We start from the raw sequence: 20,602 nt of genomic DNA, 5'->3' as shown, positions 1-20,602 counted from the left end.
CAAGTAAAAATGTAATAAAAGGGATCAAAACCTGATCAAAACTAACTAGAATGAGAAGGAGCTCTTATCTGCCAGGTATTCACTCTCTATTTATCCAGAATATCAGTTGAAATGTTTCATTTGGTGAAATCTTTGAATCTCAGAGCTCTTTAAACCAGAACAAACTCAGAGGTCACACCAATAACTACTGAATTACTTATTTGTGTTTATTTACCCATCTACATTTTGTAGTTATTTCTGCTCTACCTCCACATTATACCACCACATAGACCAGAGGATCCTGCATAGCATTGTTTTGGCCACAAAGTGGCGCCTTTTAGTTACAATTTGGGAATCCAAGGCAGCCGTAAAGATAACTGAGGCAGTGAAGGTCTAATATGGCCCAACGTTGGGGTACAGTGACTTTAATGTCCAATTTTTTAGGCATATAATTTCGGAATATCATTCAAAGAAATTGCAGGATGAAGTGAATATTCCTTTAAATGTTCCTTTAAACGGATCAAAAGACAAACACAAACCAGCTGATCAACATTAACATTTTTCCAGATGACAGTTGTCCTGCCAGATTCTCTGCCTATGATTTAACCTTTGGAACTTACTCATTAAACCAGACACGCAATGACTGCAATGTTTGCACAGAATTACTAAAGTAAGAATATGTGTTGTATGAACTTTTCCATAAATAAAAATCTAGTATTTGTGTCACGGCTGTGGTAGTAGTTATTATGGACCCATAGGATCAGTGTGGATCATATACAAATTAGGCTAATTTAAGTTGGTAAATCACTATGAACGAAATAGAATTTTCTTTTAATAAGCTTATATTTAACTTAATGATACAAAACAAACTCTGAGACAGTGATTCACTCACAATACATCTGTATTGATTAATCAAACATTATTGTAAAGTTTTGGTTTAATCTTAAAAAACAAAAAAAAAAAAAAAAAAACAAACCCTCACCTGGATATTTTTTGTTATATCAGCTAAAAATAGCATGTTAACATATGGGTGTCCAACTCTGGTCATCAAGGGCCACAATCCTGCAGGTTTTCTATGTATACCTACTCCAACACACCTGACTTAAATTAATCAACTATGTTTCTCAACTTCATTTGCTGTTGGATCCATTTAATGGCAGAAAGGCGAGTTGGAACAGGAACACATGGAGAACTAGCAGGACATCGGCCCTTGAGGACCAACTTTGGGCACCCATGCTAAAGTGTGAACACACATGCTAAGCCATTTAGAAAAACTTAAATTTGCTGACATGCCAACTCAATTCGCAAAAGTTAATAATAAAATACAAATAGTAAATATGCTAAGAAATTTAGCCATATTTAGCAGGCTAACAGGTCTATGTGAAGAGTAGACATGCTAAAAAGCAATTTAGTTTAAGTAAAAGTAAACAGGCTAAATAATTACTGCAGATTGATTAATGCCTCCTTTTCATGGAGAGCAATTGGGTCCATATGAAGCACCTATTAGCATTTTACTTAAAGCCTTCTGTCTAACTCACTTGGCTGCTAGCATGTTTGCTTAGCATGCTAACACACTAAAGGGAGTGTGAACTGTTAACATAAAATGTATATCATTTTTCCATGAAAAAAAAAACAAACAATACTTTCACAGACCAGTAAAATTACCTTTTTTGTCTTAAGTTTTATATAGGGCCTATGTATAAAAGACCAAAAAACAACAAGGTTTCCTGGCACCCCATTTCTATTCAGGAAAATGTTTGCTCACACCTGAGGCTTACTTTAATAATTTAAGAGCACAGCCTTCATTTGCTCTACATTTGAGACCTTATCATCATCTGCCGTGACAGAACAGATGAGGTTTAGTAGTGGCTCGTCCCTGAATGGCTGGGTCACACACTGATGAAGCAGATTTAATAAAGCACATTTGCATATATCAGAGTTCAGACAACACAGACACTTTTAAGACTCTTTACTTTATCTACATATAGAAAATGTGTGGCACATTTCTTTTTAAAGTACACCATATTATATATATATATATATATATATATATATATAAAAATTCAAAATATATATATATATATATATATATATATATATATATATATATATATATATATATATATATATATATATATATATATATATATATATAAATTCAAAATCTTTATGGCTTAATTACTTATTAGTCAATATTATACAAACTGAAACCCAAAAGGCAATCTTGGCACTTCTTCACATTCATCGGGAAACTGTGCTCCTCAGCAACCAAGGCAAAGCAGGATTCAGGTGGGTCAATGTCCCTCTGATGTTGTCAACCATCTTGACTGAGACTGCTGTCACCGCTCATGTTTAGGCATAATGTCTCCTCTGTCCACCACTGCCATTCCAGGTCTGCTCATCTCCTTAGGGGATGGATCTGTGTAAAATTCTGCCACGACTGGGCAGTGATCGGACGCTACACCACCCCATGACCAGTTATCTGGGATCCAGGGATTAGTCAAGCCCTCCCGCACCACCATGCAATGGCCTGCCGAAACAAAAGACACACAGGATCAAAAGTCAGCAGATAACGTGCAACAGCATGAGACATTAAGGTATGATAAACTGAGAATGCCGAGACTGGAGCATGGTAACACTGAAACTGGTGATTATGCACAGAAATTAGAAGCTTCTCCTTTTGGTTTCACTGCTGGAAGTCTGGCTCCTATCCAAAAGCACATACTCTTCACAGAGCCAAAGCAAAGCACTGCCTACGTCAGGAGTTTGGGGTGGGGCCGTGTAGAACAACATGACTGCAGCAAAGTACAACGATGGTAGGAACCAGAGCCAATGTGGTTTTCAGACTGACTTGTTCAAATGACCGAACTGGTGATTTGGACAAGAATGAGCTGAAACTGGCCTTGGATGAATTTACTTTCTCCAACAAACAGACTAAAACCTGGACACTTCTGACAGCTGATGACCCGAATTGCATTTGCTTCATTTTAAATGAGACCTGAGATGTAAATTCGTGGTAAAAAAAAAAAACCAAACAGATGAAACTGGTTGGAAACTTTCATGAGATTTACTTTTACTGGCTGGTAAATATCCTGTAAATGTACAGTTTAAAGGTCAAATTTGTAAAAATGACTGATGTCTAGTGGTAAAGATGGTCATGGAAAATACTTTAAATACCAAGCACAGTTGTCTATTTATGGTGGTCGCCAGTGGCCAAAGTTCTTCCAGACATAAAGAGGTTTTCACTTGAGAAAAAGCAGTTTGGACATGAAACAAAATGTACGTAAAAGCCAGATAGTTACACCACAGTGTCTAGTGTATTGCTATTGGTACCATTGGCTGAGAGATGTTAGGAATGTCGTATCACAGTTTATCATTCACAATTTTCACAATGTTGCGGTGGGTAAGGGGGGCCCCTGGAACACTCTGGGCCCAGGGGCCTGTGCACTTTTAATCTGGCCCTGCTCCTATCATATGGCAGTTTTAAAGCTTCACACACAGTTGTTTGTCTATTCAGAAGCACCGTAGTAAATATGTTGGAACAAACAAATTTAGCAGCTTCCATGTATGTGAACTCACAGCAAGTTAAAAACAAATGCTTCTTTTTAAGTGAATAAAAACATAATAGTTATTTCAGTGAAGTGATTAGATAACATAGAAACAGTTCCTAACAATATATTACATTTTCTATCATTGACATTTGATTTTAAATGTTTATGAGCGACGCCTGGCCTGTCCACACCTACTCCACGTCCGTCTCCGGGAGAGGACGCGGCTTTCGCTGGCGTCTACTTGGTGATGTCAGACAGCAATTTCAGCTAGCAGCGAGGCAGGTTGATGGCAGTATCCACTGCTGGGGGGAGTGGTTATTTCCCCTCTTGAGGTCACAAAGTGAAATATTGCAGACTCACCTGTTTGAACTCATATTTGCTAAAACGTGGAGAGGGTGAGAGAGGTGACAGAATTTCCTCGTTTTGCCTCATGTGCATGACATGGAGATACATATGACTGTTAGAAAACCTTTAGAAAGGGAGTTTGGCTTCAAATGGGACCTTTAAAGATGTTGGTACCAGTGGGATTCCAGTCAGAATGAAGGAATTTTATCAGGAATTTGCCAAAAATAATAAATGAAAATGTTATATAAAATCTAAACTTTATGTTAGTGGCTCTAAGTCAGCCTGAGGTAGTCCAACTGGTTCAATCAGATGGCTGGCCTTATTGGCCCTAGTTCTGGTCCTGCTGGAGGTTTTCCTCATGTGTGCATGGACACCACATTGGCCACTGGTTTGTACAGTTGGTGTACGTCAGCAGCGTCACCATATTGGTCCTGGGAAGTTATGGGATTTCAAGAAGACTGAAGGGAGGAAAGATGGTTGGATCTTGAGCAGTCTGGGTCCAAACAAACAGCACAACTTGATCACAAGGGATTACTTTTCGCAGGTCAGAATGAACAACTTTTATTATTTTAAATTTGGGCTATCATAACGTTATCATATTGTTTATTATACACAAAACCTTTAGCTCCATTTCAGACATAATTTATCACATACGGATGATCCAGGTACCTTTTCAGTCTACTGTAGTAACTGTTGAGATATTTTTGCATCTTTTGTTTGTTTTTAAATTAAATTAGTGTTTAATTCAATTATTATGTTTAATTCAATTCAATTCAATTCAACTTTATTTATATAGCGTCAAATCATGGCAATGCCATCTCAAGATGCTTTACAGACAGAAAAATGACATAATGAAAGCCAATTCATAATAGCCTATATAAGGAAACCAACAGATTGAGTTGGAGGCTCCAACTCAATCTCCCATCCTGAGCAAGCACACTGGCGACAGTGGGAAGGAAAAAACTCCCTTTTAACAGGAAGGAAACCTCCGGCAGAACCCGGCACAAGGACAGGCAGCCATCTGCCTCTGTGTTATGTTTAAAAATGACACGGGAATGAACAAGTCTTCACCATATTGTATTTTGTTTTAGTACTCTCTCTCTCTTTCACCACTGTAAAATGATCAAGTGGCATGTGGGGAACCCATAGGAGAGGGGACGCTTGTCACCTTTTTGGGCTGTGCCACCAAGCACTCGCCTCCAGGCTTGGTTTCACCGGTGACCTGAGTCTGGGAAAGGTAACCAATGTGGCAGCTCAGGGAGGTTCATTATTTTGTTCTATAGATTTTTTACTCTGGTTTCTGATGAACTGGATCGTATGGAGAGTACATGGAGATGGCATTGTCCTGACTGAGTGGTGTATAAATAAAGCTGAAGTGAAAACGACCTGCACCCACCTGAGTAGATCTTCTTGATGGAGCGGCTGACCCAGATGTTATCCAGGCAGCGGGTGCCCTGGGGGGAGCGGGTGCTGATGTTGGTGAACTGGGTGGATGCTACCAGAGCGCAGAGCTTCTCCTTCCTCAGTATGTCAAGGTCGGAGCTCTGAGGAGGAGAACCAAAGTCTCCCAACACCACCACCTCCCTTTCAGCTGCAGGAGGAAGGACATGGGGGACAGATGTGTGATGAGGAGCAGAAGCTTCTGACTGATCACATGAGCTGGTCTGTAGTGTGGCGTGAGCTCTGTGGGCAGTGGAAGCTGACAGGCTCACCTTTTAGTGTTTCCTGGATGCTGGGTGACAGGCGCTGAGACTTGGCGTCGTCTGATGTGTGGTTTTTACCGTTGGACTCCCCCGTGGAGGTCTGCATGTGCACGTTTACCACCGTCAGCTCGTTGGAACCAACCTGATGGGAGAAGTTTGTTATTTTGCTGTAGAAAAGAGATTTCATACGAGGTTAGAGGTGTTTGTTTAGAGCCTTCACAACATTTTATTTCAACCCAGAAAACGTCAATTTTTTTGTTCCAGTTTTTATTTATTTATTCTAATGAAGAATACATGTAGAAGCTGAAGCTTTTTAACCCCAGTCATCCTGCAGACATGATGTTTCCATGCAGACGTGATGTTTTCAGCCTCAGCTGTCAGATTATGAGGCTAAAATGATGTCAAATGAATGTATTAGTAGATAAAGCAGCATAAAGAGCAACCAGAAGAAGAAAACAGAAGTTTGTAGAAATAACACACAGATCAGCAGTGACCAAGGCTTTTCTCATTTGCACATCATTCTCACGTCTGAAACAAACACTATTTACATATTTACACACTTATTCCTGCTATTTACCTGCTATCCTCACTAAAGCACCTCAGCTGCATCACATGTCTTTATTCCAGCCATAGAGGATCTTATTTTTCACCATATTGATGGGAAGTTTGACAGTAAGTGTCTTCATAATAATTTTTGAGGTCTCTCAGCAACGTAGTAGCGATGGTGATGAGGATGTGATAAATAATGGGGTTGTCATGGATCATTTACCATCTAAACACTACATCTGGATTGTAGACCTCCTGGACGGATAGAAATGCTGGAAAAGCTAGAATGTTTTGCAGTAAATCCCAGTGGAGAAACAGGATTATCTAACTTCCCTCTGCGTTACACATTCAATGACATCAGCTTGATTAATGCGACTTACAGTTTACAAAAGCATGACTCATTATGTCAAATTTGAAAGTCGTTTCTACACGTTATCAATCCCAGATAACAATGGTAAGTTCTGGTAAGCAGGTTTATCCTGAATAAGAGGCTTTTTGTTTATTATAATATGATCAGCTGCTGGAAAATAAGATTTTCTGTTCAGTTTTGAGGCACATTTTCATTTGTCTGTGGCCACAACTTTATACTAATTCTAAGAATTTGTGACCTTATTGGCAGATTTTGGCACCAGAAACTGATTTGTCTCATAAAAGACAACTTGATGCGAAAAATGAATAAAACATTAAATCTCTGGGAAATCAAAGCCAAAGTAAATAAAATGCTGTAATTCATTTCCAGTTATCATCCCAGCTCTTCTGATCAGATGCTGGAAGAGAGTCTCGTTATAGACTTTCAGCTTCCTGCTTTTCCTCTCTGTGTGACGCATTTTATCATCTATGTTCGTAATGACGGCAGCTCGTTCCAGATCGACTGTGGCCTACCAAAAAGTGAGCCAGGAAGAGGCGAGGATATGCATGATTCCCGTTGCCGTTGACAACAGGAGACTCCAGGACTACGGCATCCTTCAGATCAATACCTGATGAGCTGTCCCACAGGAAGCCAGAGTAAGTCGCTCCCTGCCAACAGAGCAGAACAGTCAGGTGATGTTCTAACAGCATTTACTGTGATGATGGGAACATGGACACTCTTTGTTGAGTCTTTTATAGAAACTTTTGTTGAAATACAAATGTGACGTGCTGGAACAAAGCGTGTGCTTGAGCGGCTGCTGGGTACCAGCATTAGACGTGATTCTCCACACAGAGATGTGTTAAATATAAAATGTCAACTGAGAGGAGTCAGTCACAGTTATCAAACTGCTCCATTTTCTACTTTATGACAAAAGCAGAGCTCAAAAAGAGAAATCTATCACTTTTCTGATTCACTGTGAGGTGGTGAGTAACATTTAGAAATGTGATGATGCACAAATGTGCTGCTGCAGAATGAACTGAACTGCCTCCAAGCTTTTCTTCCTAGAAAAAATCTTTTCTTTTGGGTTTTCACGTGAAAACTGAACTGCAGCGTGAAACTGAGGCAGTAACTGAAATATTAAATATATTAGATGTATAAATATATAGTAAATGTATTATTACAAAATGGAGTTTAGGAAATACTTTTAAATTCAGTTGATGTGAATTTTATTTGTCAGTGTCTGTTACTGTGCTTCATTAAATAAATAAAAATAATAAAAAGAAAAAGAAAATAAAAAGAAAATGTTTAAACTAACTGATCATAAATTTAAATTCATTAATAATTTATGAAATGACAAATAAAAAGTATATGTACCTCTCGAAAAGAAACTTAATTGTCTAAAATAAAATAATGTATAAATAAATAAATAAATACCCCTTACAGGAGCTCAACTCTCCAAAATAAAATGAAATTAAATAATGTATGTATGAATGAATAAATGAAAGAGAAATAAATAAATAAAACCTAGAAAATAAGTACGTGAATAAATAAGATGTATATATACACCTTAAAAAGAAACTCAACCTGCAAAAATAAAATAAAATAGAACGTATGTATACCCCTAAAAAAGAAACGTGAAAATAAAATGAAATGAAATAAAATAAAATAAATATGGACAATAATAATAATAAATAACAACCACAACCACAATAATAGTAACAATAACAACTATAATAATAATAATAATAATAATAATAATACTGAAAACTTGAAAGGAAAATTCAGAACATTTCTGTGGTCGATATCGTACCTTACTGGAGCATCCGGTGGGTTTTTCAGACACGACACTTTTCCACAGCCCTCGTGGCCATTTCCACTTCCGTACACTGGCCAGTGTTCCCTGATTCAACTCCACACAGAACTGTAACATAGGATAAGAAAAAGGACGTTTTGTCAGCACTTTCTCCACCAGCTGTCCTTCACAAGCTGGAGATAATGTTCTGCAAACATGGTAAAGATGCTGCCGTTACACCTGATTATTACGGATCAGAGGTCATGCAACGGGGAAGTTGTGTAGAATTTGTATTTTAGATACATAAACACCTGAAATGTAGATAAATTAGTGTGAACTATTTCACCATAATCCAATCCAGCATGAAGATTTGTGATTTATTCGCTCTGGTTCTGCTCTGGTCCGTAGAAGTTCATCTCTTTTTATTGTAACAAAAACATGGAAATGATTTAGAAAAGCTGAATAATATATATAAATAAATAAATACGCACGCAGGCTGTTTTGGGTGTGAAACGGAGACTTTCTAGTGGTTTTACTGTTTTCGTCAGACTCGTTTCTAAACGACTAAATAAACCAAAATCATCTGTAAACATCAGAGTCCTGAGCATCAGAATTCATCTCATATTTTTGCTGCAAACTGAATCAGTTCATCCATGTAAAAGAAACATCCGATTTTCTTTCAAACAGCTGAAACAAACAGGAGCAGTGACCCTGCGTAACCTCCGTCGGTATTTCTGAGAAAAGAGCTTTGTGCCTACTTCATGACGTGTTTCCAGACTGTCTGCAAAGTGCGACCCTGAGCAGATCCTGGCGACAGACGCACTTCGTTTTAACATGTTGTCAGCACGTTTCTGTCCGCCAGAACCATAAACAGGGTTCAGTGAACTCAAATAGCGTCCTCTCACTGAGGAAATAAGCTGAGAAAGAGGAAGCCAGTTGTGTCGACACCTCTGAGAACAGACTTCACCAGCAGGAGAGTAAAACTCTGGAGAACTGGCAGAGGTTATGCAAGGACAGGTTTCAGCTGATATGTGAGGCTGGGACTGATAATAACCTTATTGATTCGCTGATACAGTATACACTTCATCAGGTCCATTTGCTCAACTGCTTGTCTCTAAGCAGCCAATCACATGGCAGCAGCTCAACAAGCGTAGTCATGCAGACATGATGGAGACGACTTGCTGAACTTCAAACCAAGATAGAAGATTTTAGTGACTGAGCGTTGATTGTCTGAGGATTTACTAGAATTTTCACACACAACCAACTCCAGGGTTTCCAGAGAAGGTCTGAAGAAGAGAAAACATCCGGCAGCAGCAGTTTGTCTGGACCAGAATGTCTGGTCGGTGTTTGAGGTCGGAGGAGACTGGTCAGACTGGTTGGAGATGATGAAAAGACAACAGGAAGTCCAGTAAGCACTGGTTCCAACCAGAACATCATGTCTGAACACACAACCCGTCCAGCCTGGAAGCAGATGGTCTCCAGAAGCAGAAGACCACAGCGGGTTCCCTCCTGTCAGTAAGAACAGGAAACTGAGGCTACAATTCACACAGACTCACCAGAACTGGTCAATAGAAGATGGAGAAACGTTGCTGGTCTGATGAGTCTCCAGTTCAGCTCCACATTCACATGGTAGGATCAGAATCTGCTGGAAACATCATGACAACATGGATCCATCCTGCTGTCAGGATCAACGCTTCAGGCTGCTGCTGGTGGAATGGTGGGGGGAGGTTTTCTGGTCCCACTTTGGTCCCCTTAGTACCAACATGACATGGTTTAACCTCCACAGCCTACCTGAGTCCTGCTGCTGACCATGTCCATCCCTTTCTGAGCACAGTGTAGCATCTTCTGATGGAAACTTCCAGCAGGATGATGCACCATGTCACAAAGCTCACATCATCTCCACCATGACGATGAGTTCACTGTCCTCCAACGGCTCCACAGTCACCAGATCTACATCCAGCAGAGCAGCTTCGGGACGAGGTGGAACGGGAGATTCTCATCATGATGAGGTGGAACGGGAGATTCTCATCATGATGACGTGGAATGGGAGATTCTCATCATGATGTGGTGGAACGGGAGATTCTCATCATGAGGAGGTGGAACGGGAGATTCTCATCATGATGTGGTGGAACGGGAGATTCTCATCATGATGAGGTGGAACGGGAGATTCTCATCATGAGGAGGTGGAACGGGAGATTCTCATCATGATGAGGTGGAACGGGAGATTCTCATCATGATGAGGTGGAATGGAAGATTCTCATGGTGATGAGGTGGAACGGGAGATTCTCATCATGATGTGGTGGAACGGGAGATTCTCATCATGAGGAGGTGGAACGGGAGATTCTCATCATGATGAGGTGGAACGGGAGATTCTCATCATGAGGAGGTGGAACGGGAGATTCTCATCATGATGAGGTGGAACGGGAGATTCTCATCATGATGAGGTGGAACGGGAGATTCGCATGGTGATGAGGTGGAACGGGAGATTCTCATCATGATGAGGTGGAACGGGAGATTCGCATGGTGATGAGGTGGAACGGGAGATTCTCATCATGAGGAGGTGGAACGGGAGATTCTCATCATGAGGAGGTGGAACGGGAGATTCTCATCATGAGGAGGTGGAACGGGAGATTCTCATCATGATGAGGTGGAACGGGAGATTCTCATCATGAGGAGGTGGAACGGGAGATTCTCATGGTGATGAGGTGGAACGGGAGATTCTCATCATGAGGAGGTGGAACGGGAGATTCTCATCATGAGGAGGTGGAACGGGAGATTCTCATGGTGATGAAGTGGAACGGGAGATTCTCATCATGATGAGGTGGAACGGGAGATTCTCATCATGAGGAGGTGGAACGGGAGATTCTCATCGTGAGGAGGTGGAACGGGAGATTCTCATGGTGATGTGCAGCAACTCTGCGATGCTTCATGTCAATGTAGAGCAACATCTCTTCACCTTGTTGGATCCATCACACAAAGAATTAAGGTGGTTCTGGAGGAAAAATGGGTCCAAACTTGGTACTAAGAGTTGGACCTGATGAAGTGGATATTAAATGTAACCCGTGTTGTTCCTTGTTGTACACCAGGATGTCTGCATCAGTGTATCTCTACATACAAACACTCTCATCTCAGTGAAGACATCTTTAAGGCTGATGTGAGAACAAACCCAGGTCAAAAGAAACGTGTGTGTTTGGACTTGTTTCTTTATCCACCTCTGATCTGGTGCTGCGGCTCTGGCACATGTTGATTGTTTGGTCTGTGAGTTTGTCAGAACATTTTGTGACCTTTCAACATGTTCAGCATTAAGAAACTTCTGCTCTGATCACAGCAAGCCTCCAGATGGTTTAGAAACGAGCTTTTCATCCAATCGTACTCTTAAATAACTTTAATGTAAATCTGAATGGACTAAACCCTCAACGTACAGCTGACACACTGCTCCGTCATGCAGCAGAGATGATTTACAGATCTTTTACCACACCGAGCGTCAGTCTGCATTCACTCCGCCATCACAGTGCTAATGATGAGGCAAAGTGCCAGGATTCCAGAAACCCCCAACAGGATTTACTTTCAGCCATAATCCTCATTGAGCCTGTAGGGCATCTGAGGATGGAATTACTAACAAGTAAATCTTTGCCAAGACACCCTCAGATTCAGCCAGCGAGTACCAAAGTGCAGGCACAGCATGAGGTCAAGGTCCTGGCAGGTGGCCCAGGAATCCGTCGGCCGAGCCGGACTGTTCCACTGCAAGATCCGGACCGGACCACCTTCAGAACAAAGCCTCAGTTCTCAATGCCATCATGGTCATCCTAATGGGTTCTTCAACGGGCCAAAAAAGGTGTGTGCAAACAGATCTGTTCATTAAAGGCTCAAAGTTGAGACTGGACTGATTGCCGGGTTCCGAAGAATCCCAAGAATTTGTGATATGAACAAATCTGTTATCTCCACCGCTGGTAATCATTCCTCAGATGATCTGCGGTCAGAACATAAGACGGAAAGAGGAACATTTGCTTTCTTTTCACTGAGTCTGTGTTTCAATGTTTGTCATGTTTGAAATACAAAGGTGAAGCCGAGATAAAGCTTCATCCATCATCATCATCCACTCATCGGTTTATTCAGAAAGCAAAAAAAAAACAACATAAAACAGTTAGTTCTGATTGCTTCTAAACATCCCAACTGGAGGTTAGAAAAGATCCTCAGATGATTTTGCATCTCTGAGTGGGACAAGATGTGGACGTTTACATCCATCTGGAGCTAAAAAAAAAAAGGTGATGAAACAACTGGACAAATGGTTGTTTGCGTTATCAGTACTTCACTAACAGACACACTCATGTCGGGTTTTGAACTTTGTAGCAATTGGCAGAGTTATCTGCAGTTTACTGAGGAATAAGACCCATGTACTAAAGGTCTGCTCAAATGCAAACGATTATTTCATTCTTACTCAAATGAAACACATTTCTGGGGGCATCAACGCCCAAAGGTAACAGTGAAACATACGAGTGAAATTTAGCATATTAAAGACGCATTTCATAACTGTCTGACTTTAAAACTCCACATCCCGGACTTGTTTGATGGCAGACGTTCATTGTGCATTTCTGAAGCCACTGCTACAGCAGCATCCCAAGGCTGAGAAATGAATGAATGAAAATGAAAAATACTTTATTAATCCCCAAAGGGAAATTCACTATCGAGATATAAAAATAAATAAATAAATAAAATAAAATAAAAAAAAAAATAAAAATAAAAAAAAAAAATATATATATATATATATATATATATATATATATATGTAAATAAATTAAAATAAAAAAATATAGAAATAAAATATCCATCCATCCATCCATCCATCTTCTGCTGCTTATCCGGGGTCGGGTCGCGGGGGCAGCAGCCTAAGCAGGGAAGCCCAGACTTCCCTCTCCCCAGCCACATTTGCCAACTCTGCGGGGGGGATCCCGAGGCGTTCCCAGGCCAGCCGAGAGATGTAATCCCTCCAGCGTGTCCTGGGTCTTCCCCGGGGTCTCCTCTCCGAGGGACGTGCCTGGACCACCTCACCAGGGAGGCGTCCAGGAGGCATCCTGACCAGATGCCCGAACCACCTCAACTGGTTCCTCTCGATGCGGAGGAGCAGCGGCTCTACTCTGAGCCCCTCCCGGAGGACCGAGCTCCTCACCCTATCTCTAAGGGAGAGCCTGGCCACCCTGCGGAGGAAACTCATTTCAGCCGCCTGTATACGAGAAATAAAATATAGAAATATAAAAAAAAATGTAGAACTATATAAACCGACACTATACAGCTTTTACATCCAGAAGGCTGCGTGACGCTGCAGCAGAGTTTTGCTTATCACTAGAAAACACACCTCGGCTGTTTTGAACATGCAACGTCGCTGATTCAGCAAATAAACGGAAGAAGAAGAGAGAATCGAACAAAAAAAAAAAAAAAAAAAAAAAAAAGAGCCATCGTCAGATCGTCTTCTGCTGGCTGGAGAGAGCCAACAGGTCAGGTAGAATGTAAGATGGATGCTGGATTAGCCGTTGATAGGGGGCGCTGACGGGAAAATGGGAAAAATTCTGTAGTGTGCCTTGAAGGGTTTTGGTGACTTTTGGTAAAATTAGCCTCAAAAGTGCCACCTACTGACAGCCTCAAAACTGCAGGTCGCAACTCTACATGTAAAAATTAAGCATAACTAAAAATCCTCTTGGAGCTGTATAGCCTGAAACCAACAGGAAGTTGGCTCTGTTGGCTCAAAGATGTCATTTGCATGATTAATACGGTCGTACATTCTAACAAACCGCAACAGATTCGTCCGTTCAACTGGATCACAGGGGAAGCAGCTTAACAGGTCTTCCCTCGCTACAGCATGTGTCTTCAGACCCAGTCAGGACACGTAAGCCCAGTTTCCACCAATTAGTCTAATTTGTAATGATTCTGGTTGGTATGAATAGTTTTTGTGTTTTGACAGGCAAAATATGGGAAGACTACTAGAATATCAGATCTAACCCATCCTACGTTTTCGGGACCTTCCTGATGCGGTCTTAGTCTTATCAATCCTATCAAAAAGGATGGAGTTTGACATGTGACCACTTCAAGCAACGGTTGCTTCCTGTGGACTTAGCATTAAGAACAAAGCGTCATACAAGCCTTTTGCAAGTCAACCGTGAATATTTTGCTGTTTAAAGCCACATATCAAGATGAAAGAAGACCAAATGCTGCATGTCCACCATTTTCTCGTGTTTTATTTCTGTATCACGTTCTTCTTCATTATAATTAAAGGAAGGTGCTGTACCATGGAGACCTCATGTTATTACATAGGCGACGCACCAATCGCAGGTCATAAGACTGGTGGTGGAAATGCAACAGAGATCAAGCTTTACTGAACCAAACTGTGCCTTTCTGACCGGATTGGCTGGTGGAAACATGGCTATAGTCCCTCCAGCATGTCCCGGGTGTTCCCCTTGGGCCCTCTTCAGCTGGGTTTCTACATACATGTAGGAATGTAGATCAAGCAGGAAATCAAGAGCTTGGTCTGTTGCCTCAGCTCCTTGCTACGTTTGTATGGAGGAAGCCATGGGTGTCCCTCTACCGAGGCCTGTTCCTGGGGGGCTGAACTGAGCTGGAGTGGCACCAGTGTTCAAAGGTCGTTTTGGTTTCAAAGTTTCTTGTTGTTTTGTAAGATGACCAGAATTACATGATGATTTTTATTTAGCTTTTTTAGTTAAAGGACCACAACCCCTGCTGAAAACCATCCCCAGCCACTCTGTCTGAAACATGAGCATCAATATTCCACCATTATTGATCTCAGTAAACTGCAGATAACTCTGCCAATTGCTACAAAGTTCAAAACCCATCACGAGTGTGTCTGTTAGTGAGGTACTGATAATGCAAACATCCATTTGTCCAGTAGTGTAATCACTTTTTAAGCCTTTAATAAAGGCTGACGGACAGACTCAAGAGTTTTTACAGAATGAGCAATAAAGATCCAACCACAGCAACACAACAAACACGCTGTGTGTGACTAATGACTGTAAATTCTCAGTAAATGTCCCACTGAAATGCTGTCGGCATTCTCATGAAAAGGCTTCCTCCAAGTTAACATTTCCCTCTCTGACTCAGAGGAGTGGATACGTATGGAAAGTCGTCAGTTCATGATTAGTTATTATCTGTCAAAGTTGCATATCTGAGCAGGGTATGAGCCTAAGCAAAGCTTGGAAAGGCCTGTTACTGAAAGTGGTTAGCGTCTGCAAAGGTGTCTCATAAAAACAGACGTGCAGTAGCGTAGTTGTACGCGGTGTCCAGGTTACCACCAGAAGCCTAAATGACACATTACATAACCAGGCCATGCCAGTCTAATTATAGTAGAATATAAACGTGTGCTATTCAAAGGGAAAGCAGCTCATTTACATTGGTAATGTCCTGCTATGATCTTCTCTGAGACCTCTGATTCAGTTATGAGAAGGAACTGGCCAATAAGCAGCAGCTTGCTTGTTACCATGGAAACTAATATGACACATCCTCTTTTCTGTGCCATTTTCAAAGGAACTGAGATTGATGATGTCACATTTATGACAGGAAACACATGTTGTTTTAAAGTCAAGTGGTTGTTCCCTGGTTTATTTGTTGTCATGGGCAACAGCAGCAGGTAAACTGGTGACTCGTAAGACAAACTGGTTTGGAGATCAGATGGTATTTAAAGTAAAATGTGAAATAAAATCAGTTCAAAACCCCGACCTTAAACAGTGTTTAGATAGTCATCCTCCACCTCGGGGAGCAAAAAAAACCACCCATGGCTTCCAAGAATAAAACAATCATCAGACTTTCAACTAATCAGACATTAACAAAACAAAGATTGATAGAAGTCAGTCAGCATTTATGTGGCAGTAAGAGAAGCTGCAGCTGGTTGCTGTAAACTAACGGGGAGCCTCATAAAACCGGACATAAATCACGGCTGGATTAGACATCTGATCTGGATCCTGTTCTGCGAGGGATACAGAATATGAACAGCATCTGCTGGAAAAGCTTTAAACCACGAGGTCTGGATGGGTACACTCGAAATCAGTAACACTGAGCCGATATGGGGTGAGCCTGTCCAGGCATGTGCATCAGCACTGTGTCAACTGTCTGCCTGGCAGCAGGCACACCGCCAACCCTTCAACAGGAAGTTGCAATGCAGGAGGAGGAGGAGTGGTTCTAACTTCACATAACATCCTGGTTGATAACCTGACAACCTCCTTGTTAATTACTCCACCGACCGCCTGGTTAATAACACCCTAACCTCCTTGTTAATAACACCAAAGACCTCCTGGTTAATAACACCAAAGACCTCCTGGTTAATTACACCAAAGACCTCCCGGTTAATAACACCACTGACCTTCCGGTAATAACCCCAACAACCTGCTGGTTAATAACAGCAACAAGCTCCTGGTTAATAACACCATTGACCTCCTGGTAAATAATTCACACGACCTGCTGGTTATTAACACCCCCAACCTCCTGGTTAATAACACCAAAACCTCCCGGTTAATAACACTACCGACCTCCTGGTTAATAACACCAACCAAAGACCTCCTGGTTAATAACACCAAAGACCTCCTGGTTAATAACACCAACCAAAGATCTCCTGGTTAATAACACCAAAGACCTCCTGGTTAATAACACCAACCAAAGATCTCCTGGTTAATAACACCAAAGACCTCCTGGTTAATAACACCAAAGACCTCCTGGTTAATAACACCAAAGACCTCCTGGTTAATAACACCAAAGACCTTCTGGTTAATAACACCAACCAAAGACCTCCTGGTTAATAACACCAACCAAAGACCTCCTGGTTAATAACACCAAAGACCTCCTGGTTAATAACACCAACCAAAGACCTCCTGGTTAATAACACCAACCAAAGATCTCCTGGTTAATAACACCAAAGACCTCCTGGTTAATAACACCAACCAAAGATCTCCTGGTTAATAACACCAACCAAAGATCTCCTAGTTAATAACACCAAAGACCTCCTGGTTAATAACACCAACCAAAGACCTCCTGGTTAATAACACCAACCAAAGATCTCCTGGTTAATAACACCAACCAAAGACCTCTTGGTTAATAACACCAACCAAAGATCTCCTGGTTAATAACACCAAAGACCTTCTGGTTAATAACACCAACCAAAGACCTCCTGGTTAATAACACCAAAGAGAATTGAGAGATTGTATTTTTCTTTTTAGATTGGTGACTATCAAACAATTTCACTGTCTACCATTACCAGACGTATTTAGAAGATTTAAGAACAAATGTAAGAAGATTTGTAGGAAGATATTGGTGAAAGTGGCCCATTGAGTTTTAATCTTCACTACGAGCCATTTCTAACAATAGACTGGACGATGACGCCTGCTCCGGTGTGGAAACGCTTACATAAGTCTGGTTTCCTGCATGTTGGTTGCAGCGGAAACACTTTACAGAACAAGATTATTAATTTTATTAAAGGATGTAAACAAATGAAAAAGTTGATCTTTAAATTGAATTGTGAGGAAAAAGAAGATGAGAGGACAGAAATATTATTCTTTTACGAATATAAATGTATAAATATCGTCCTTCTGCATGTAATTAGAGGGACTGTATGAACATATGAGTACATTAGTGAATGGTTAGTTCAACAGCACTTTGTAGAACCTGACAAAGGTTAACCAGGTGTAATGCAGACCATGATGATGCAACAGGACCGGGCAGGGGCATAATTACATCCACAGCCACTTGTTTAAAACCTAAATGAAGCCATGTGGGAAAAAACTGACTGACGTTGAAGACAAAGTTCTCCATCAAAAACACCAAATGAGGGTATAGCAGGCTCGCTGCATTTGGGGGGGGAATTATTCCGGACTGGAACTGTGTTCATGTTGCACTTCCCAAATGAATCAGACCTTTAAAAAATGTGTTTCAAGAAAACTGCACGAGGTCTGAGTGGTCTGGGTTGATCACATCGCCATCAGAACTTTTACCAAATTTACCATCTACTGCCAGCTATCACCCCACACACGTGTTTACCCACAATGTGGGTAATAATTATGTGTTGAACCCAAACTGCACTCCTGTTGTAGTCCACTTCCTGTATTTGGTCCTGCTTGAAACAGATTGAGTCTGCTTCTTTGATCCAAATCTGAATATATTCACATTACCCCCAAACAAAGTTGACTTTCTGAGCAAACAGACTCGGATTTGAATCAAAAAGACCGATGTGAATGTGTCCTTAAAGACCCTCAACTCTTGAATGAGTTACTTTTTCTGACTGTGTAACTCACATTCAGTTTGAAATGTGCCTTTTAAAGCCTAAACATAAATCCTGTCCTATCAGACAGCAACGAAAGTGAAGGAGAAAAAGCTGAAAACCTTTTTTTTCATTCACATGGCTGCATGAGGCACTGCTGGGAGATGAAGAAAAGAGATGGTGCTAATGAGGACATGAGAAAACAGGTAGAAAATCAGTGTAGCAAGCTGACGAGAGTTAAAAAGCTGCAACGTGGGCTGCCACTTGTCCAGAGGTAACCCATCCACCCACCACCTCCTTCTCTGTCCAAAATACACTGCTGCTGACCTACTTCCCTCTCCACAGTCATGTTACTGCACATTCACATTACACCCCCCTTTTCATCTGCCAATACAGAAAGTACCCACATGCAAAGATGTGTGGAAGTACGAACACATAATACTGCAAACACTGACCTTTCCAACTCATGGATGCGCCAGACTGTTTGCATTAATGTGGGTAGCCTACATCTCAACTGCAGGTATGAGTCATTCCTCTCATATTAACACGTTCACTGACTTCACATCCTTACTGACAGATTCAGGTCTTCAGGCTCAGTTAGACGGGTGTTCAGGAACAATTCACTGCTGGTGAAGTAAAGACGTGAACATCTTTTGACAGTGGTGATCTTAAAGGCAGCAGGGAACCTGAGCCACTAAGCATGTTATTGTAAAGACAGAACTAGAGGTGAGCGATACTGCAATTTTTTTCCTTATCAATATGATACGAAGTCAATAAAAACATCATTGATACCGACATGATACTTTTTATTAGGAGATTTTTGTAATGCCTCCACAAGTCATGCATGCGTGTACGTAACAACGATGAGGGGCAGAAAGTGGGAGAGCTCAGTGTTTACAGAGTTTGTCTTTATTGAGAAAATATAGTGATGCGGACAATTTGTTGTGTATTCGACCTCTGCAATCAATGAGGCAAGAAGTAACATGGACAGGGAATACTTTTTCACTAGTTTGCAACGAAGCAAGCAGGCTGGGTTCATGGGTATGCAGTGCTCACTTCGTCTCTTCAATGGGTAGTCGTCTGATATCACCATTGAGGGCAAGTCCAAATGCAGCAAATGCACTAAAAACCACTTCTTCTCATGAAGATTCTGAGAAAAAATATCTTCTCAAGCCGTACATTATAGAATTGATGTCACATTAGTATCAATAAATATCTATACCAACATTGATGTTATCAATTTTTTGACTGATCCGCCACCACTAGATAGAACATAACCTGTAAGAGCTGTTAGACAGAATTATATGTTAAAAATCCATCAATCGAGTAAACTCTCAACTAACTAATTAGCAATTATGCTAAGAGTTTTAAAGAGTCCATTATTATGAGCTAACTTATATTTTTTTGTAGTAAAAAGGACTAAACCAAGGCTACAGAGACGCTAATGCTAAAGCTGCTAATGCTAATGCTCCTTGTCTGAAGACAGATAACTAATATAGCTAAAAACAAAGTTAAAAGTTAGTTGTTTGATGACAATCAGAAGGCAATTACTCATGTCTAAGACAACTACCCATAAAACTTTCAGGGCTCATTTTCTGGCCTTCTACCAAGGGCGATTAGCGAGCCCACATTAGCAAGCTAACCAGCTAATGCAAGCTAACTTACTAGATGGAGCTGCTGCTGTCCAAAACAAATAAATCAAATAATTTTCCTAAATATTTTCAGAAAAATAAACCCATAAGGACCACCACTTAGGTTTTCAAAGTTCAAAATTTCATTTTATTCCTATGATGTTTGATGTGAAATATCCAGCTAACTCATGTAATATATGATGGGTTTTATGCCACTTTATTATTCTGTGTCTGAAAAAGAATTCCTTCCTGATTCTTCAGAGAACATGCTGACTGCTGTCTGTTGCAGGAAAACACTGCCTACTCATTCCACAAAACTGCGTCTTTGCCTGTCACCTCCTTTTCATGTTAATTGTTTGACTTCCTGCAAAGAATTGGTCACTTACTGACCAGAGAAAGAGAAATCATGTCAGCAAAAGATCTGCTTGCCTACACAACTGCAAGGCTAAAAAGCAAA

The 20,602-nt window shown here is 40.9% G+C and overlaps 1 protein-coding gene across 1 annotated transcript in view; it reads right to left on the bottom strand.

Annotated features, from left to right (window-relative positions):
• Positions 1–2,153: 2,153 nt before the first annotated feature.
• The window catches only part of eepd1 (endonuclease/exonuclease/phosphatase family domain containing 1), a 39,706-nt gene continuing 21,257 nt past the window's right edge, over positions 2,154–20,602 (bottom strand). The window contains exons 3-7 of the mRNA XM_079258801.1: positions 8,284–8,394; positions 7,007–7,141; positions 5,588–5,720; positions 5,272–5,466; positions 2,154–2,509 (exon numbers count right to left, since the gene is read on the bottom strand). Of these exons, the coding sequence (XP_079114927.1) occupies positions 2,319–2,509; positions 5,272–5,466; positions 5,588–5,720; positions 7,007–7,141; positions 8,284–8,394 (765 nt within the window). The 3' untranslated portion in view covers positions 2,154–2,318. The remainder of the gene's footprint in view (positions 2,510–5,271; positions 5,467–5,587; positions 5,721–7,006; positions 7,142–8,283; positions 8,395–20,602) is intronic.

The sequence above is a fragment of the Telmatherina bonti genome, assembly GCF_933228915.1.
Source record: "Telmatherina bonti genome assembly, chromosome: 19".
Taxonomy (NCBI): Eukaryota; Metazoa; Chordata; class Actinopteri; order Atheriniformes; family Telmatherinidae; genus Telmatherina; species Telmatherina bonti.
Note: the sequence above shows the minus strand (reverse complement) of the source record. Positions and strands in the feature narration are given on the sequence as shown.